Here is a 21483-nt window from a genome sequence, read left to right on the forward strand (position 1 = left end):
GGGGAAGTCATATTCATATTCAGACTAGAGAAGAAGTTGTTTCCCTTGAGCCTACAGAGAAGACCAGGGCCCCAGTATTTCAGGGCTACCAGAAAAATCAGAAATCTCAAGTGGGCAATGGTTTCTCCCCTGAAATTTGGGACCTCTGTAATGCAGCAACTTCTCCCAACTTCCCTGCTCACTCAGGCTTGAGAATGAAGTACCACAGAGCGACACACTGCAAAAGATGTCTGCTTTCCTTCAGAGAAAGCTGAAGGGAGCTGGCTCTATCCTAGACCACACCAAGCTCTGTCTTACATTTACTTTCTCTCCTGAGTACTTTTCTGGTACAACCATGCCAGGCCTACTCTGCTCAGCCCTCAGATATCCCAGAGGGCAGTCTCTATCTTACCATCTGTCACTAGTTCTGTGTATCCCTCACTCTGCTTTATTCTGTTTGGTTGGTTTTGAGATAGGAGCCTCCTTATGTCGTCCATGCTAGCTAGCTTCCAATCCCTGGGTTTTAGGGATCATCCCACCTCATGCCCCCAAGTGCTTTGGACTATAGCCACATGCCACTGCACTATATACCCAGTCTCCTATGCCTTATTCTCTTTTCTTTTCTTTCTTTCCTTTTTTTTTTGTTTTGTTTTTGTTTTGGTTTTTTTGAGACAGGGTTTCTCTGTGTAGTTTTGGTGCCTGTCCTGGATCTCGCTCTGTAGACCAGGCTGGCCTCGAACTCACAGAGATCCACCTGCCTCTGCCTCCCCAAGTGCTGGGATTAAAGGCATGCGCCACCACTGCCGGCTTGCTTTTTTTTTTTAAGACAGAGTCTCACTATGTAGGCTTGGATGGGCTGGAACTCACTATGTAGACCAGGATGGCTTGGATCTCACAGAGATCTCTCTGCTTCTGCTCCCCAGCCCTGACCTCTGGAGTGCTAGGATTAAAAATGTACTACCACACCTGGCTCCTATGCCTTATTCTTTTTCTTTCTTTTTTCTTTCCTTTTTTTGAGACAGGGTTTCTCTCTGTCTATGCCTTATTCTTGAGAAGACTCCCACTTACACACCTATCTACTTTCTAACTTATCTGAAATCTATTTTTTACTGGGTCTTGCTGTTTCTTGGCCTCTGGGGTTTCTGGGGTGAGAGGTCCACTGTGCTGACCTACATCTGTCATTTAGTCCTCATGCCCCAAACCAACCAACTTATTTCAGGATTCTACAAGGCAGTCTACTTCCATAAAATTAGCTTGGAAAATTATCAAAACATTTCTCCTCTTTAATAGTTCAAATACTAACCATTTGGGGACCAAGAAATTAAGCAGCAAGGACAAAAGTCACAGAAAAAAATGAGAGGATTTAAATTGAGAGAATAGGACTAGATTTTTAAAAAAATGAGCCAGGAGAACCAGTTCAGAACCCACACAGTCATCTCTGACCTCCAGTTAGTTACATGGTTCCCATGGCATTGGGTTCAGAGGCAGTCCTTGATGATACCATACCCTCTGAGGCTTGGTGCTTCCTCAAGTCTGTGTCCTTAGGAAAGGTTGAGTGATGTTCTCCACCCCTTTCCAGGGCTCAAAAAAATCAAGAGACATTCCCTCAGTGTCCTGAGAGAAGCCTCTGCCACCTCACCGGTCTCAGATTTGTGTCCCTCAAGCTTCCGGAAGGAAAGGAAAAAGTTACAGGATTAGGAAAGCAGGGTGTGAAAACCAGGTTTCAGAGGAAGATGTGGCACAAGGTTTTGTGTGAAAATATAACAACTGGGGGTCACAAGCACCTCTAGTTTTACCTGTATAACTCAAGTACCTGTCACTGATAACTCTGAAGGGTCAAAGCCTCCAAGGTCCCTTAAAGTCTGGGCTAGACTGGAGGGACAGATAAGGAATGAGAAGGAAAGCCAGGAAAATACCCTTCAGCTAGGGAAACAGGGGTTGGCGGGGAAAATCAAAAGGCAAACACTTTCCTGGGATGAAAACAATCACCTAGATCCGTGTGCGCATTTAACTCCAGCTCCTTCCACTTTATTTTCCCTTCCCACATCTGACAGTGCCACCGACTGGATGGTCTCAGCTCCCGCGATGAAGATTGCCCACAATAAGACTTGGATAACAGACAGACACCCTTCCCAACCACAGGTGAGGGATGCTGGAAGACCTACCGAGGCCGCTCTGCTTCATCTCGGTTGGTGGCCGTGAAGATGAAAACAGCCGGTAGCCACCAGGTCTCGAAGATGAAGTTTCAGACAGCACCTGGAGAAAAAGGACTCTATATGAATCCCCTTGTCATCTCAAAGCATAAAACCCAGGTTCTGAATTCTTGCCCCTACAAAGCCAAGCAGTACCAAAAAGGTTAGACGAGCCAGAAGAGGTTTATGGTGGAAGAGGAATAAAAAGAGAACAGAGTGCACGTTGTAGCAGTGAACTGTCCAGGGCGTCCATCTATGTTAGAAGGCACTTTCACTGCCCAAACACTGGTCCTCACAGCCTTACACCCGCCCCAGAGCTGACGAATCAGGACCCAACTATTCGTCATCCTCAGCAGAGCAGGCTCTTCAGTCTTACCTGCTCCTTCCTAGGATTCAGAAAGCCAATCACCTGATTCAGCCACAAATAAAGTATGGCCTGCCCTCTCTTTTTTCCAGGAACAGCTGGGTGAATGCAGCTATCCTCAGCTTCTTATTTAAGCCAAGAAGCCCTCCCCTCCAATTGTTTTACTCCTGGATACATGAAACTGATTCCCCACCCCCCAAATACCCATGAGGGCCAATCACACAAGCCCCAACATACATATATCCCGTCTAGAAAATGAGCGGCTTCCCTAGATCCCAAAAGCAAAAACAGAAGGTAGGAAAGGAAGGCAAGGCAGGAAGAGACACCTGTGTGCAGGAAGCCAGGTGAGTGGTGGACACAGCCCGGGGCTGTAGGCCGATGGCTGGGGAAAGCCTGGGGAGGTCTCCTGACCTCCTGCGGCGCCGTCCCCTCAAGGGGATCAGGTCCAGGTTCCCCGTGCACTGCATGTTCATGACCTGCAATCAGACCGGGTGGAAAGCCGGTCAAGGCTCCTTTGGCCCCCAAGCTCCCAGAGTCCCAGTGCCCACAGGGCAGAGCCAGTTAGAGAGCTGGAGAGGATGGATGGCCAGCTAGGGCACAGCTGCTATTAAGGTCACAGGTTCTATAATCTAAGACAGTTCAAAAATATGAGATGACAAGAGAAAGAGGAGGATGAGATGTCATTGACTAGGATGAGATGTCATTGACTAGGATGAGACGTCCAGGATTGGCCTACAGAGCAAGGAGAGAAAGCATTAATACTAGAAGGCTGTATGACCAAGGAGCCGGCTGAGGAACACATCCTGGGTAGTCACCACCCTGAATGAGCCAGAATCTAAATGACACCAATGACAAAAGGAAGGAACGTGATTACAACAGGAATCATAAACAGATCTGGAGGCTCAGGCCTGAGACCCCAGCTACTCGGGAGGATGAGGCAAGAAGATCAGTTCAAAGTCCACGTGTGTTGCAGAGTGAGTTCAGAACCAGCCTTGGTAACTCAGCAAAACCCAGTCTCAAAATCAAAAATAATAGAAAGGGTTGGGGATGCCGCTCAGTGGCAGAACACTTGTCTGGGATGTGTGAGAGCTCTGAGTTCAATCCCCGATACCACAGAGAAAAAAGTGATCACACCCAAGGAAGCATCCAGAAAGAAGACAATCCCGGCAAGCCTGAGAGAGGATGTCACAAAGTTCTCCTTTGTTTTTTATCCCCTGTGCTGACGTAAGATGACAAAGGGACAGCCCAGGACAGACAATCACATACCATCCCGTCCATCGGATCTACTGCCCAAGGGTGACAGTGTATGCAGAGTGCTGGGCACCAGGTTCTATCTACCTCTGAAGAGAAACTAAGGCACATCTCTCCTAAAGAAACTGCATGTTCAAAACAGCAATTCCCCCGGAAATATCCAGGAAGCAAAGGGTAAGTCTGGATAGAGAGATTGTAGTTTATTTTCTTGGCCTCCTCCAAAATCTGAAATGTAAATCTCTGTATTAACCTATAAAAGCTTATTACAGAATCTTTGGAGATATCCCTGAAACAGAAAAACCAAGTCCCGTGAGACAGAGACCTGTAGAGAGCCAGGTGAACAGATTCATGAATCCAGAGCAGTATCCAAATCAGGCAAAGTCTCTGAGACAGGGATAAGTCATGGCATCGAAAGGAACGCCATGGAGGAAATTTAAGAAAGCATCACTGGGCCAAAGAAGAAAACTGAGTTACCAAGAAAGACAAAGCCAAACCTGGGACAGTAAGGAGATGCAGTGATAAATCTACAGAAGTTCTGTCCTCTAGATTAGAAAACCAGAAGGAGGGTTTGGGGAAAATTCTAAAAACAGCAAAACAGACCCAGGCAGATAAACCTCCTCATTAGGAGAGACACATAGAATCCTAGATGATCAATCATCCTTCTACAGTGTAGATAACCCTAATGGCATTCAAGTGCCAGGAATCTGCTCATATCTAAACAATCAGAAGGAGAGGGCCTGGCCTCTAACATCAACTGCACTGTTACTGCACTGTTACTTTTTAATGCATCTTTAAGGTAAGGCAGACATTACTCATATCATACAGATGGAAAAAGACTCGAGCTTAGAAGCTACCTGGACACGGTCACACAGCTTCTGGGACTCAAACGGTGATGTCAGCCCAGAGTTCATGCTGCCTCTACTTTATCTTAAAATCCTTTTCTCTTAGGTACCGCTCACTGGCAAGTCTTTAACATCTCAAGTAGCAACCAGCTTAGAGAAGCTCTACTGGGGACCGGCTGTGAAAGGAACATTAGGTGAACATAAAGCCACTGCAAGGGGATGGCTTCAGGTCACAGGAAGAGCCAGAGCAAACATGGACATTTCCCTAAGAGTACTTGTACCCCATCACGGTCCTGTCCATCGCATTACCTCCATGGAGCCAGCCTTTCGATTCCGAATGAGGGGTGATCTCCTTGGGAGGCCAGTGCCCTCAACAGGCTGGGGTGAGGTCTGCAATGCTCGGTCGGGTTCATCTGCGGCCTTCCCCGGGCATAGGTTCTCTATGCTGCCTTGATCTGCTTTCATCTCCTCGTTCTGTTTAATCACAGACAAGTGGAGAGACGTTAATGATTTCCATCTTCCTAATATCCAACTCCTCAACCTTCTGAACCACCCTGGATTACTTCCCAGTGCCCCACCACCTGGTCCCCTGGCCCCTAAGTCCTAGAGTCTCCAATCTCAACCCTCTGACCCACCTCCGAGGAGGCTGGACGGAATCCACAGCCCGCCGGGGCACTGCCTTCTTCCACACCTTTCACCCCAGGGCTGAAATGCAGCTCCACGTGGAACCGCTCTTCCGACAACGGGTCCTAGAGGGCATCACCACATGAAGGGCAATTGGGAGATCTGAATGCGGTGACAGAACGCGCGGGAGCAACGGAGAGAAACCCAAAAGGACACAACCACCTAGGAAAGCCAGGACTGAGGTTCCAGGGTCATGCCCTCAGCCTGCGGCTCATCCATTACAGGAGCTCATGCCTCGCCTCCAGGTCTACAGCCTTCCCTTCCCTCTCTCCCAGTAACAGCTTGGCTATGGTACATAGAGCAGAACTTTAAAGATGATGTCTTTGCTAAGACTGATGCAGAAGGCATGTGTGTATATGCATATGCACACACACACACACACACACACACTCACACACACAAACACGCACTCACACACACAAACACACATGCACGCACGCACGCATGCGCACACACACACACACACACACACACACACACACACACACACACTTGAGTTAAAGATATTAGCAGAAACAAGACTCATAAAACCTTGTCCCAAATTCCACAGTTGTGTTGTAGGTTATCTCTCTGGCTTGACACCACCCCAGAATACAGGTTCCACCCCAGCAGGACCTTTCTAGGTGCTCTGTGCCACACTGTGCCTACACACGGCATCTAGCTGGATTCTATGAACTCTCTTAAAGATGAAAAACAAATTACCTAGTACACTGCAAAGAGAGCAGCAGATACGGCAGTCATAGAAAAACTACTGCCCAGCGTCTACAAAAATCCAAGCATAAGGAAGGGTTTGTAGGCCAGTGGGATGGACAGCTCAGCAGGTAAAGGTGTTGGCCACACTAACGCCAACGGCTTGAGTCGGATCCCCAGGAACCACACAGTGAAGAAGAGTCAGCTCCTGCGAGTTGTTCTCTGATCTCTATACATGTACAGTGCATGCCTGCGCGCGCGCGCGCGCACACACACACACACACACACACACACACACTCACACACTAAATGTTTAAAAATACAAGCTAAGTTGCTTTGAATGGAGGTAGGAAGAAGGACCCTTTCTCATCCCACCCTGCTGGCTCCTCACCCGCGTGTTGTCCTCATAGAGCATGATAACAATCTGGGTCATGTAGTTGAGCTCTGAGATGGCACTAAGATAAGCCAAAGCTCGCTGCCATTGTGCATCCTGGGTCTCCTACCAAACACAAACAAAGGTAAGCCAGTGCCCAGGGACAAGTGAGAGGAGTGGGCAGGGGCCCGGGGAGAAGGGCAAATGTTCACAGGAAAAACAGCCCAGGAAGGACAGCTGAAGACTGCTAGGGAAAAAGTGCTCACAGGTCCAAGGAAGAAGAAGGATGCTTACATCAAGAAGTCCCCCGTAACGGAAGACACTGAGTAGGGAGTGAACGTGACTCTCACTGGTGAAATAGAGACGTGTCCGAACATGGCGGCCTGGAGAGAGCACCCCGCGGGAGTACCTGACATAAAAGTTAAATCAGACTCGCAGTCAGATAATCCTCTTCCCAGCCTTCTGAAAATTCCTCCTACCACCCAAAGACCTCACTCTTGTCCATCCCAGATCCCTTCTCTTCCTGGCCCCCACCTGTCTCAGCCTTGATTCCCCCAGGGCTCCCAACATGCCCGCCCTCCCTCCGTCCCTCCGTCCAGCTCCCCTCCCAGCCCTCCCTCACAGGGGATGCAGCTTGTTGACAGACTCATCCTCGTGGGTTCTCTGCAGGTCAAGGAGGATTTTCCGCAGCAGTGGCAGACAGAAACCTACAGCAATTTCCATTTTCTCCTCTCGACTGATCCCATACTCCTAAGGGTCACAGGCCAGGAGGACAAGCTCAATTAGTCTGTTTCCCTCAGGTCTGGTGTTTCTTTCCTGTCCATCACATCCCCTCCCAAAGTCTCCTCAGTTAGTCTTGATGCCCAGACTAGGCCTGGGCACTGCAGAAACTCAATCCCTTCTCCAAGCATCCTTCTAGCTTCCTTTCCTCCCTCCCTCTCAATACTCCCCCCCGTACTGGATCCATTACATGAGACACACCTGCGGGATGACCACATCGGCCAGAGCTTTTGAAAGATGTAGCAACTCGGCTGTGCCTTGAAGTCCCAGACTTCCATTGTGTTGCACATCGTACTTGACACAGTCGTAGATATCAGGGATCTTGCTGATGTCATAGCGGCCGCTCTTTTGTCGAAAGTCGCGCTCTAGTTTGCTCCAACGCTGCAGCATTAGCTCTAGTGTCTCACTGTGGTAGAGCTGCAGGTCTGAGAAGAAGGCAGACAGTCAAAAGGGGCCAGATCTGACTTCCGACCAAAGACCCCGACAACTCTGGAGCCGAACCCGAGGGGTCAGGCGTTCCTGAGGAATGCAGCCATGCCTGAGACTCCAGAGGGCGACGGTAGTGCTCACACCCACCTACAGAGCTGGGGTCCTGCATCCGCTCCCGGATCTGGTGGGTAAGGTTTTCAATCAGGGCGAACACCTGATCACAGACTTTCACGGGATTCTGGATTTTAGACATGGAGTTGAGCAGAGAAGCGCTGCCAGTGGGGGCCAGCTGGGAGGGAGAGTTCAGAGAGAGAGCAGGCTCAGACCAGTTGCCCAGACTCTGGCTTACTGCAAAGAAACTGCTGCAATACAGATCCGCCTGCTGGCTCACTTCAGGAGGGTTCTTAGGTTCTGGGGTGTCCCGGCAGTTTTGGGTCTTCAGACTGCTCAACAAATCATCAGAGGCAAAAAGGCCTTAAATAAAGTTTCAGAGTCCAGAGAAATGAAAGTGTCGTACACTTTACTTGGGGACTGTAAAATACACTCGGAAAATGATGGAGATGAAGAATAAATTCCTTACAGTCTCTGGAGTGTTCTGATGACAAATAGAGAGCACTGTCTCGCACTGACTTACAGTACCAATGTTACTTCTAACTCGGTTCCAGCTCAAGGTTTTGGGGTTTTTCATTTATTTGGTTTGGTTTTTGAGATAAAGTCTTACTGTGTAGCCCTGGCTGGCCTGGAACTCACTCTGTAGTCCAGGCTGGCCTCAAACTCGGAGATCCACCTTACCTCTGCCTCCTGAGTACTGGGATTAAAGGTGTGCGCCACCATGCCCAGCTTCTGAATCAAGCCTTTAAGACAGTTACCATCAATACAAAATGAGAAGGACTGGAGGATGGCTCAGTAGTTAAGAGCACTTACTGCTTTTGCAGAGGGCCAAGAGTCTGGTTCCCAGCACCCACGTTGGGTGGCTCACAGCTACTTAGAACTCCAGTTACAGGAGACCTAACACCCTCTTCTGGACTCCACAGGCACTAGACTCAAGTGCACAAGCCACATACAGATACACGTGCACATATACACTTAAAAATAAAAATAAGGTGGGCGGTGATAGCATACACTTTTAATCCCAGCACTTGGGGAGGCAGAGATAGGTGAATCTCTGTGAGTTTGAGGGCAGCTTGGTCTACAAAGCGAGTACCAGGACAGCCAGGGCTACACAGAGAAACCCTGTCTCAAAAAAACAAACAAACAAATAAATAATAAAATATGAAAAAAAAAGAATAAAAAAAAGAACACCACTAGCTGGAAAAATAAGGGAACAAGTCTGCCCCTTAGCAAGTCACTCAAGAACCTATCAGAGGGACCAGAGAAATGGCTTTACTTTTAAGAGTGAGACTGAGACAGGCAGTGGTGGTGCATGTCTTTAATCCCAGCACTCAGGAGGCTGAGCCAGGTGCATCTCTGTGAGTTCGAGGCCAGCCTGGGCTACAGAGTGAGTTCTAGGAAAGGTGCAAAGCTACACAGAGAAACCCTGTCTCAGAAAACCAAAAAAAAAAAAAAAAAAAAAAAAAAAGAAGAGTGAGCTTGCTCATGAAAGAGATATCTTGATAAAGGGAGCCATTATGAGGTTAGGGAGAAACCTAGTGCCACGGAAACTCCCAAGAATCCACAAGCATGACCCCAGCTAAGATTTCTAGCAATAGTGGAGAGGGTGCCTGAACTGGCCATCTCCTGTAATCAGATTGGTGATTACCCTAATTGTCATCATAGAATCTACATTCAGTAACTGATGGAAGCAGATACAGAGATCCACAGTCAAGCACTAGGCTCAGCTCCAGTAGTCTAGATGAAGAGAGGGAAGAGGGATTATATAAGCAGGGGGTGGGGGATCAAGATCATGACGGGGAAACACATAGAGACAGCTGACCAGAGCTCATGGGAGCTCACAGACTCTAGACCGACAGCTAGGGAGCCTGCATGGGACCGACCTAGGTCTTTTGCATATGGGTGGCAATTGTGTAGCTTGGTCTTTTTGTGGGGCCCCTGGCAGTGGGACCAGGATCTGTCCCTGGTGCATGTGCTGGCTCTTTGGAACCTACTCCCTATGGTGGGATGCCTCTCTCAGCCTTGATGCAGGGGGAGGAGCTTGGTCCTGCCTCAACTTGTTATACCATGCTTTGTTGACTCCCATGGGAGGCCTCACCCTTTCTGAGGAGGAGATTGGGGGGGAGGTGTGGGTAGAAAGGAGGTGGGGGGAGGGAACAGGAGGAGAAGAGGGAGGGGAAACTGTGATTGGCATGTAAAATTTAAAAGAAAAAAAAAAGAGTGAGTCTGCTTTTCCAGAGGACCTGAGTGTGGTTTCCAGCACCCACATGGCAGCTCACCATTGTCTGTAACTCCAGTTCCAGGGATCTGATGCCCTCTTTTGATCTCTATGGGCATCGTACAAATGTGGTGTTCATACATACATGCAGGCAAAACCCTCATTCACATAAAAATTTTTCAACACACACTGAAAAAGAACCTATCAAAATTAAGTGTGGGACAGTAAAACAAAAACAAAAACAAAAAACAAAAAACAACACCCACTACCTGGTCAACTGTGGCCTAAGAGACCCAGGAAAAAGAAGACTGCATTGGGAATGGTAACTGCCTTCATCAGCACTACTGGGCAGCATGCACTAAAGAACTCGAGAGCCAGGCCTTCAGAGTGAGTGAGACTCCTGGGGTCCAGACTACCTGCGTCATCTTGAAAGGGTTAAGTTCTTTAGAAGCCAGGCTTCCTCCTCTGTAAGATGGAAGAGGGTAGGGCAGTTCTAACAGTTGCCCAGGCAGATTAGAGGTGACCATTAATTCTTTGTCTCTTTCCCTTTCCGTGAATCAGGTCTCACTGTGTGACTGCTTCAACAATAGAAAATAACAACCATGCATTGTGTTAATTCTGGGCCCCCACTTTAAGAAAGCTAGGAGGCTTCACAGCCAGGAGGCAGAGGCAGGAGGGTCACTGAAAGTTCAAGACCAACCTGGGCTCTATAGTAATACCCTGCCCCCCCCCAAAAAAAAAAGGAGAAGAAGGAGGAGGAGAAGAAGGAGAAGGAGGAGAAGGAGGAGAAGAGAAGAAGAAGAAGAAGAAGAAGAAGAAGAAGAAGAAGAAGAAGAAGAAGAAGAAGAAGAAAAAAAAGAAGAAGAAGAAGAAGAAGAAGAAGAAGAAGAAGAAGAAGAAAGAAAGAAAGAAAGAAAGAAAGAAAGAAAGAAAGAAAAAAGAAAGAAAGAAAGGAAGGAAGAAGAAAGAGAACTTGGAAAGCTTCTGCTTTGGGTGAATCTTACGAGTCCCTGGGAACACTGAGACGCTAGACCAATCACATGACAAATTCTTGTGAAGGGATAGGTCCTGCAGTTACAGGAAGAGGATGAAGTAAAGAGCCAGCCACCCCAGAATTCTAGTTAAACCTCTAGGTTTAACTAGATTCCTGCCCCAGTCAACACTGCACCACGTTTCAGGAGAGCACAACTAAGGGCAGGTGAGCCGAAGACGGAAGCAGTGAACTGGTGTGCTACGTTCTCATCCTGGAGGCAGTTTCCCCATAGATCACTGAACCGTCCTCCAACCTCAAGATCCAAAGTCAGCTGTTTTACAACTAATCTTTCTTTTTTTTATATTGCAGGATTTAAAGCAGTGCATAGCCAGGCAGTGGTGGTATACACCTTTACTTCCAGCACTCAGAGGCAGAGGCAGGCAGATCTCTGTGAGTTTGAGGCCAGCCTGGGCTACAGAGTGAGTTCCAGGGAAGGCACAAAGCTACACAGAGAAACCCTGTCTCGAAAAACCAAAAAATAAAAAACAAACAAAACAAAACAAAAAAAAAAAAAAACCAGTGCATAAGCCACACGGCATATGATACCTTTAGCAGGGCCTCAGGCAAATCAAATACATCAATATTAAAACAGCAAAACGTATGACATTTACATTGAGTGAGATAAATATGCATCCTAAATAGTCTTGTGATAGGTCTGCCAAATGAACCCTGATGCCAGACTTATAAAAGTCTTTTTAATCTTCGAATCATTTGTGGATAATGAAAACTGTGGACATGAATTTACACCAAAGGGTCGCTGTCAGGATTAAACGAAATACTGTAGATAAAAATCCTAAAACAGTGCGCAGAGAGGAGGAGGAGAGTGTTACCTGGTCATAGTCCTCGGGGCCGAAGGGGGCGTCCTGCTGCAGGATGTGGTGCAGCCGCGCCTTCACCCGGTGCTGGCAGCTGCTCAGAGAGTCGCTGTCGCTGTCCAGCAGCCCATTCATGTTGGCACTCTTCACCATTTGCACCAAAATGGGTGTGAGCTCCCCTTCTAGAGCCAGGAGGCCCTGGTAGGTAAGCATAAGGTCTACTGGTTTCCCTTCCGGGCAGACAGCCCCAGCCTACCCAGTCCCAGACCCGGGACAGAGAGCGCGCCTGGAGGACCGACTCCGACCATTCCTAGCTCCTTTTCAGCAGCCCGAAACGGAGACGGACACAAACTTCTCTGAAGTAGCACGCCAGCTCTTGAACACTTTCCACCTTGACCTCCAAACTCTGTTTCTCCCCCTCACGGAAGCAAGCGGGGGTAGCAGTAGAACTGATTTACCTTTGCAAAGGCGGCAGCAGTCATCTGGACTCGACCCTCGTCAGAGGCGTAGATCTTGAGGTCATGTCGGAAAGTGCTGTGGAGACGGAGCAGCCCACAGCCAGGGAAGCCCGCATAGTCACCTGGGGCAAAGGGCGATTCCAAGCACAGACTGTTACAAGCCACGTGGGGGCCAAATATTAATTGTCCCTTTAGTATCCTCACAGCATCTTCCCTTCAGTCCCCTCCCCTCCCCTAACTATCTTACCCCAGTCTTGCTGGGTATTTCCTCTCCAGCACTTACCCTGGCCCCCAGGGTACATGCAGCGAAAGGCTCGCCCCAGCTCCTCGGCCTGCACGCGGCCATCAGGAGTCAGCTCTCCGCCCCACTTCAGGACCAGCAAGAGAGATGGTGCCAGGGCTTCTCTCTGTGGATCTGAGGGAAGAGGGTGCAGTGGGTAGGGCCTTATCCAAGGATTATGATGGGAATACCTCAACACCAGGGCTTCTGACAAGAACACGGGTCATTTCGTGTAGACACCACCCACAAGGTCAAGAAGAAGAGACCCGAAAGTTGGGCCTGGTGTCACGTGCCTGTAATACTAGCTCTTGGAAAACTGAGGCAGAAGGATTGCTGGGAATTTGAGGTCAGCCTGGGTTACATAGCAAGACCTTATCTTTTTTTTTTTTTTTTTTTTTTAAAAAAAAAGAGGCCCGTGAGACAGCTCAGCGGGTAAAGGCATTTGCCACCAAGGCTGAGCACTCAAGTTCCATCCCCAGGACCGACAACGGTGAAAAGGAGGGACCGACCCCCACAGTTGTGCTCTGAGCTCACAACTGCTCTGCGGCCTGTGGCCCCACCCCACTAAATACATAAAATATAATTTCAAAACTTTCAAAGAAGGAAAGGAGGAGGAGGAGAGAGAGCTGCTCACCTTGGCCCTCGTTCGAAGCCTTCACTCCGTGGGGGTAGTAAGTCAGCTGCACCTTCCGATTGATACCTGAGAAGTGACCATACCTGCGGGAACAGCGCGGGTTACTTTCTGCCCTGGGCCTCAGTTCCTGTCGGTAGCTCCCCACTGCTGTCCCCTTCCTCACATCTCCAGCACGGACTTCAGCTGCTCCAGTTTCCCCGTCTTCTCCTCAATCTCAATGCCTGGTTCCTTCTCCAGTTCAGTCAGCAGCAGTCTCGTAATGTCCAGCACCTCCTGGAGAGACCACAGGGAACCGAGCGGTCCTTCCTTCTGTCTCATCCCGCCTTTCCGTCTCAACCCCACACTGTCTCTCTTTCTCAGACGAGGGCTCCTGACCAGATCCACCGCCTTACCTGGAGCTGCTCAGGTCGCTTAAGTTTTAATTTTCCCGTCTTGTATCCACCATGTTTTTCAAATAGAGCAAAAAACCTGAAGAAGTAAAAAGCAAGAAACCGATCAGAGCTCCTGGGAACGGGGTTCCTCCCATCCTCCCTCATGAGGAACTGTCGTCCGTTTACATGAGGACAGTCCTCCTACCTCGGGTGCGTCACCTCCATCTTCATCTTCTGCTTTGGGGTGCGATCTCCGTGACGGATAATCGCGATGACACAGCGGAGCTCCATCCTAAGATTGGGAGTTTCCTCAGAGCCGTTCTCCCAGCCCAAACTCAGCTCACCCCCCCCCCCCCCCCCCACCCATCACATTCTGGGTTAAAGGGACCGTAACTAGTAAAGGCCAGGGGCTACTAGCTAGACAATACAGGGTCAGCGAAGGAATCCCAAACTGTATGCAGGTCACTTTGGATTTTTAACGTGTGCTTACATGGTGCCAGACGTGGTAGGGACAATGGGAATGTCCTCAGCCTCTGTGGGGATGGACCATGGTATCTGGAACTGTGGCGCAAGTTCCCGCATAATGGTGTTCCTAGGAGGCAAAACATAATAAAGTTGACTGAAAATAAACTGACAGAAGGTCATACACATGTATACACAATCATGAAGCAAAAGAAAGCATTAATATAGAGCCTGAAATATCCAAATATATACCCCATTTGAAAAAAAAAAAATAAGAGGCCAATGAGATGGTTCAGCTGCTAAAGGCATTTGCCACCAAGCCTAACCATTTGGCAGAAACAAATCCATGGCAATGATAAGCCAGTTAAGGTTAATGTTCCCTCTGGGTGCGGGGAAAGGATGTAACCTCAGCACTACACAGGGATTTCAACTACACTCTTTTTCTTTACTTTTGTCTTCAGACAGAATCTCATGGAGCCTAAATTGGCCTCCAGCTCACTAGGCTAGCCTTGAACTCTTGAATCTCCTAATCCCACCTCCCACAATCCCAGTGGGATTTCAGACACAACCAGGCTTAACTCATACATTCTTTCACTTTTTAAAAGTGCTATTTTACTCTATGAGCGTTTGGCCTGCATGTATGTGTACACGTGTGATCAGTGACCACAGAGGTCCGAAGAAGGCGATGATATCCTAGAACTGGAATTACGGATGGTTGTGAGCCACCATGTGGGTGCTGGGAACCTAAGCCTGGTGCTCTGCTCTCAACTGCTGAGTCTTCTCTCTAGCCCTGCTTTTATTTTCTAATATGTGTGGGAAAAAAAACTTTTTGTTTTTGGAGACGGAGTCTCACTATGTATCCCTGGCTGGGCTGGAACTCATGATGTAGAGCAGGCTGGCCTTGAACTCCAAGAGATCCTCCTACCTCTGCCTCTCAAGTGCTGGAATTATACGTGTGTGGTACCATATTCATCTTAATTTTTTTAATTAATTAACTGATTAATTGTGTGTGTGATATATACGTGTGGGCATGGGTGTGTGTGTGATGTATGTATGTGATGTATGTGTGTGTGTGTGTGTGTGTGTGTGTGTGATGTATATGTGTGAGCATGGGGGTATGTGTGTGATGTATGTCTGTGTGTGTGTGAGTATGTGTGTGTGATGTATAAGTGTATGTGTGTGTGTGAGAGAGAGTGTGTGTGAGTGTGTGTGTGTGATGTGTATGTGTGGGCATGGGCATGTGACAGAGGACAACTTTTAGTAGTCAGCTCTCTGCAGCTTTCACCTGGGTTCCGGGGACTGTACTCAGGCCATCAGGTTTGCATGGCCAGCTCTTTTACCATCTGAACCACATCTCCAGCCCTCACATATTCTGTGTGAGGCAGTCTCACTCTGCAGCCCTGGCTGGTCTCGAACTCACAGAGAACTCTTGCCTCTGCCTCCCTGAGGTAGCAGAGGACCTTAAAGTTCTGTTTTGTATGTGGATGTGTGTGGGTAAGTGGGCGGGGTTATATTCACGTGGACAGGTGTACACACCATTCTATGTGTGCCTGTGGAGGTCAGAAGTCAGAGTAAGTGTCTTCCTTGACCACTCTCCACCTTATGCTTTCAGACGGGCTCTCGTTGGTGGAGCTGGAGCTCACGGATCGTCTAGACTGGCTGGCCAGTGAGCCCTCAGGGCCATCCTGCCTCTGTCTCCTTATGCTGGGACTACAGGCTACCCCTGGCGTTGACTCAGGGCAGGGGTCCGTCCCTGGGTCCTCATGCTCACACAGTAAGCACTTTACTGACTGAGCCGTGTTCTCAGCTTCCGTTTAAATCCCTGATTCCTCTCCCCAACTCCCACCCACCCCCCCCAACTGCCCCCCCCCCCCCCGCCTTCACCTCCAGATGCTGGGATTCCAGTATGTACCAACACTGCTTTTACGAGGGACTGGGGCTTGAAACTGGGGCTTCAGGCAAGCATTCTACTACATCTCCAGCTTTTTTCAGACACAGTCTTGCTATGTGGCATAGGCTTGCCTCAGACTTGAAACTCTCTTGTCTCAGTCTCTTGAACGTGGAATTATATGTGTGTACCATCATACCTGGCCTTAATAGTATATTTTTGGTTTTTGTTTGGTTGGCTTTTTTTTTTTTTGTTTGTTTGTTTTCGAGACAGGGTTTCTCTGTGTAGCTTTGGCTGTGCTGGAACTCACTCTGTAGACCAGGCTGGCCTCAAACTCAGAGATCTGCCTGCCTCTGCCTCCCAAGTGCTGGATTAAAGGTGTGTACCACCACCACCACCACCACACCACCACCACCACCACCACCACCTCCACCACTCTGTAGCCTAAAATGGTCTCAAACTTGTGGCAACCTTCCTACTGTGCTTATAGATGTGAACTATCATACCTAACATTTGTTTTTTTTTGTTTTCTGAGACAGGGTCTCTCTACATAGCCCTGGCTGTCTTCGAACTCACAGAAATTCACCGGCTCTGCCACCCAAGTGCTGGGATTAAAGGAGTGTACCACCACATCCAGCCCAACTCTTAATAGTGTGGGGTTTTTTTTCCATTAATTATTGTGTGCATAAGTGTGCATGATGTGTTTGTGGGTATATATGTGTGTGGAGGTCAGAAGACAAATTAGTGGGGTTGGTTCTCTTTTCCCACCTTTCCATAGGTTCCAGGGATCAAATTCACATAGCTAGGTTTGTGGGACACATGCACACACTTTATCCTCTGAGTCATCTTGCTGGCCCTCAACAATGTTTTGTTTGTTTGTTTTTGAGACAGGTCTCTCACTATGTAGCTCTGACTGGCCTGGAATTCACAGAGATCCATTTGCCTCTGGCTCCTGAGCACTGGGATTAAGAGTATGAACCACCACATCTGGCCTAATGGTGTACTTCTTAAGATAGACAGTGCTTGGCTAGAATTACCATATCCATGGATGCTCACTATATTCATCATTCCTTAGGTTTTTTTCAATGGTTCACGTATTACATGCTATTTTAAAAGCAAAATCATACTACTATCACATTCAGTAAACCACAATTATTTACACATGGGAGAGAAAGACAATCTGTTATGGCTGTAACTGTTAACAGCAATCATCTTTGAGGAACGCAGTACTGAGGCAGTGGGGGACTGAGTAGTCCCTTCTCCTTTTCCATTTTTGACTTTTGAATCATTTTTAAAATAGTTAAAATAAAGAAAAGCTTTATTGATTTGTTTGTTTGTTTATTTATTTATCTGTACGGCCTCATGTATCCCAGGATAGTCTCAAACTGCTTCCACCTCCCAAGTGCTAGGGTAACAGGCACAGATCATCACACCCAGGTTATGAAGAGAAATTCCTGAGCCCTCTTCCCCGTACCCCAGCCCGCTATGTCTCTTACCCCAGAATCTTGGCACAATCATCATAATATTTCATCGAGTTCTTGACAAAGCTAAAGCCATTGACGTCGCACACAAAGGAGTGACCGTTGGCACGAAGAAGGTCAAATCCACAAACTGTTTGCTGCAAAAAGGCAAGGTGACTCAGAGACGGCTCCCAACCCCTGCCCCTGTTTCTTGCCTTCATCCCACAGCTCCATGGGCCCACTCTACCTTAAAAGCCACGCAGACCTTCCTGGCACCAGCTTTTCCATGGCCGTCAACATGACTGGATAGCGAACCTCTTTCCCCTCACTGTCTCGTTCCACCTTCCCATCCAAAGCTGGAGACTTTCTCGCTTCAGCATGGGCATAATCTGGCCCCACTGTATACACCTGCAGGTACATAGCATCACTGAGCATGCCCACAGCTCACCCTGCATGTGAGAAGACAATATGAGCACTAGGTCTGTAGACTATTCCAGAATAAAAAACAAAACTCTGCACAGCCAAGAGTGGTGGCGCCCGCCTTTAATCCCAGCACTCAGGAGGCAGAGGCGGGACATCACGAGTTCAGTGACAACCTGGTCTACACAGCAAGTCCTAGGTCAGCCAGAGCTACACAGTGAGACCCTGTCTTAAAACAAAGACAAGACAAACGGGAAAACCCTCCGAACATTATGAACACAGAGACTGGGGTCATGAGATGGCTCAGCAGGTAAAGATGTTGGCTGACAAGCCTGATCATCAGGATTCACATGGATGAAGGAGAGAAGTGACTCCCAAAGTTGTCCTCTGACTCCATGTGCATGCTACGGTGCACACACACACACACACACACACACACACACACACACACACACAAATAAATAAATGTAATAAGACAACTTTTAAAAAAGAATACAGAGACTGATATTTTTGGTACCAAGCCTTATTCCAGTGATATTACAAAGGTTTCTCCTTAGAACTCTGGCACTATTGTCTAGTCCTTATTAGATAATAATTTACCAATGTTTTACAATTTACTGTGGTACCTTGCTCTTGCTCTGATAGTGAAAATGAGAACATCTACATCTCATGTGTTATCTTCACTTGAATGTGAAAGCCAGTTGGACTCATGCTTTATTTTCTAAGATCCTATCCACACATACTACCACTTGCTTCCCAAGCACCTCAATCCCACCCAGATGTTTATAACATTTTAAAAATCTCTGTATCCACCATAACCTTAACATCTGTGCCATCTGTTGGCATGAACTCCTCGTAGATGTACGATCCTGTCTTCCGGACGCTGCTCTCGGGGGAGTAGACACTGCTCCGGCTGCCAATCTTTAGGAGGAAAGAGAAGGGGAGCGACACTGCCTCAGTCTCCAGGCTCTGGCCACAGATCCCCTCGCCATTCCCAACAACCTCACTCTCTCCTTCTGCTCTCTGATTCCCCAGATGCTCAGAGGTCTCCCGTACCTTCCGGAAGAGGCGCTGGCTTCCTCCCCCGGCGGAGCTGGGGTAGTAGATGTAAACATTGTGGTCCTCTGCACTCACTGGCTTCTCCACAAAGGGCTTGGGGAAGACAGCTCCGTTGACCTCCACCTGGTCTTCTCCTTCTATCAGGTTGCACTCTGAAGAATGGGCGTGTGATCGTTCTCAGGGACTAAGGTTGGAGAGTATTTCCAACTCCTCTTTCCCTGGGGTTTTAATCTATATAGCCTCTCAAATTTTATGACCCTGTCCTATAACAGATATGGCAATGCTCGCATATGGCATTTAAATATGATAATATCTATATAAAAGTTCAAAGGCTCTACCTAAAGACCCACGACTCTTACAACCCACGACTAATACAACAGTCGAAGGCCCACGCAGATCTGTAGAGAGGAGATGTTTATGGGAGAGACACTGGGCTAAAACATGGGAATCAAGGCAGGGAATGACCAGACACTGCCAGTTACTTACCCTCAGGACAGGCGGGGTCACGGTTGAGTACAGCATATCTCGGCAGATCGATACCTTCCTCCTGCAGGATCCGGTACACCTCCCTCCTGTCTCCCCAAAATAAATCAGTCAAGTACAGAAGGTGGGGGTGACAAAGGGGAGAAGCACAGGGAACCGTAACTCAATACGACATGGTACAAAAATGAAGCACGCCTTTTTGACTCTGCCCATCCCAGAGTGGGCCTCCTAAAATGGGGCATTTTAGGCTCGCCCACCCCTCCGGTCCATAGGAAGCTATACCTATCTTGGATGTAATACTGCATGGCCAGATCATTGATAAGGAAGGGGTTTCGAAGCTTGGAGTAAGCAACAGCTTTGTCCAGAGGAAAGCCTGTGATGGAGAAAGAAATGGAGAGACCAGAGAAAGTGAAAGAGGCAGCGTGAGAAAAGCAGGACAGACCGTGACCCGATAGAGCTGGCGGCTGCCACTGCGCTGCTCGACACATCTAACCCAGCACTCATCTGCCCAGCCCCTCAAGCCCAGGATATTCATCAGGAAAATAAACACAACTACATGGAGGATCCTCCCAGAGATCCAATTCTATAGGAGAACATAAGTGCCCGTGAGTCGTCTTGTGTGGCTGGGATATGGGCTTTGACCTACGCCTGGCAAACCCTGAAAAGGAAGGCAGACTCCCCTTCCCTGATCTCTTGTGTGGTGAGAAGCCTCCTTCTTACTAATGGGATAAGAAGAAGTCCATCCCCAAACCAGCATCCCCGTGGCCATCCTTCCCCCTCAGCCCCTAACCTTTGGAGTGGAAGGAGATGAGACAGTGGCAGGATGGCCAGTTCTCCACGGGTTCGTTGAGGATGACATCTTCTCCCAGGATGACAACAGTCAGGTAGTCAAACCTGCAGAGTCGCTCGAGGATTTGGGTCATCGGCTTGGACTTAGACTTCTTGGTCATGGCACAGATGCCAACAATAATTTGAGGTTCTGGAGGCTACAGAAAAGACGGGCAATCAGGAACTCCAGATTCCCACATATATCACCTCCAACATCTTTCTAAGGCAGTGTCTTGTCAGGACTTTGGACCTAAGGGATAAAGGATGCCTAACACAGAAGAGAGCCTGGAGGAAAAGTGCTTCTCGAAAAAGAAGCCGTGACCATCAGACCACAGGAGGAGGACAGCTGAGCAGGGGCTTCAGAGAGGCAACTGACCAGTCTCTACTGCCCGCTCCCTAGTCAGGATAGAGCCTGTTTACCACAGCGAGTCTGTGCTTGCAAAGAACAGAGGTGTCTCCATCCGTGGACTGTCAATTCTCCAGGGCGAGGGCCCCAACCCCGAGCTCTGTCCCTGTCCCTGGACTTACCACTTCATCCTCCTCATCCTCAAGGAGCTCACTGTCACTCTCTTCCATCCTCATGCCTATTCCACAGGCGCCCAAGCCCTCATCTCCGGCTCCGAGGAAGAAGTGGGCCGTAGTCTTCGCGTCCTCATTGGCCGTCAGTGACCACATCCCCGCCGGCACGCCCACTCATCCCGCTCTGCAGAAGTGGGCACCCCATCAGCTCAGAATCCAGCACCCTTACAGTGGGTAGGGGATGGGGTACAGGGAACTAGACAATGAGAGGGAACTACAAGGGTACAAGAGGAAACAGAAACAAAGCTATGGAAAGAATCAACAAGAAAGGAAACTGTACTACGAGGTGGCATGCCTAAAGAGAAGTAAGAGCAAAGCAAGGACTCTCTTTCTTCCCGGTTTCCCCCACCCCGGCCAAGAACTGGTAAGAGGATCAGGAGATTAAGCCTTACAGTGCTGGCATGTCCCTGATTCTGCCAGCAGGAAACAATGTTAACTCCAGGCAGCAAATAGAAGAGGCAGTTCTTCAAGGAAGGCTACTGTTGATTCCTACCAAGAGAAGGTCAGAGTGACGTTTATTCCAAACTCTGGATTCATTCCACATTGTTCCCAGCTCTCTCCACCTTCCCACGACACTGCTAGAGTTGAGGGCAGAGGGATGCTACAACTCCAAAGCTCTGCCTTTAAACTCCACCCTCATTACTACCTGTATTAGCTCAAGAAACATGTGTCGAGGACACCCTCCACTCTAAGCATGGTCTAGGGACATTACTGTCTCCTTCACCCACCACCTTATAAAACAGATATCCAAATCCAGAGAATCAGTTCAAAGAAAGAAGTCTGGTGCTGGTTGGGGGGCT

The 21483-nt window shown here is 48.5% G+C and overlaps 1 protein-coding gene across 1 annotated transcript in view; it reads right to left on the reverse strand.

Annotated features, from left to right (window-relative positions):
* Ppip5k1 (diphosphoinositol pentakisphosphate kinase 1) overlaps positions 1–21483 on the reverse strand; it is a 46108-nt gene that overhangs the window by 22116 nt on the left and 2509 nt on the right. The window contains 27 exon segments of the mRNA XM_028878706.2: positions 2145–2235; positions 2862–3011; positions 4938–5102; positions 5264–5377; positions 6394–6501; positions 6670–6784; positions 6998–7125; positions 7357–7580; positions 7732–7873; positions 11777–11959; positions 12220–12341; positions 12503–12634; positions 13134–13216; positions 13297–13406; positions 13526–13601; positions 13710–13796; positions 13995–14096; positions 17351–17472; positions 17562–17584; positions 17587–17722; positions 18554–18655; positions 18791–18945; positions 19280–19365; positions 19559–19649; positions 20067–20262; positions 20633–20807; positions 21076–21172. Coding sequence (XP_028734539.1) covers positions 2145–2235; positions 2862–3011; positions 4938–5102; positions 5264–5377; positions 6394–6501; positions 6670–6784; positions 6998–7125; positions 7357–7580; positions 7732–7873; positions 11777–11959; positions 12220–12341; positions 12503–12634; positions 13134–13216; positions 13297–13406; positions 13526–13601; positions 13710–13796; positions 13995–14096; positions 17351–17472; positions 17562–17584; positions 17587–17722; positions 18554–18655; positions 18791–18945; positions 19280–19365; positions 19559–19649; positions 20067–20262; positions 20633–20779 — 3190 coding nt within the window. The 5' untranslated portion in view covers positions 20780–20807; positions 21076–21172.

The sequence above is a fragment of the Peromyscus leucopus genome, chromosome 4 (assembly GCF_004664715.2).
Source record: "Peromyscus leucopus breed LL Stock chromosome 4, UCI_PerLeu_2.1, whole genome shotgun sequence".
Classification (NCBI taxonomy): domain Eukaryota; kingdom Metazoa; phylum Chordata; class Mammalia; order Rodentia; family Cricetidae; genus Peromyscus; species Peromyscus leucopus.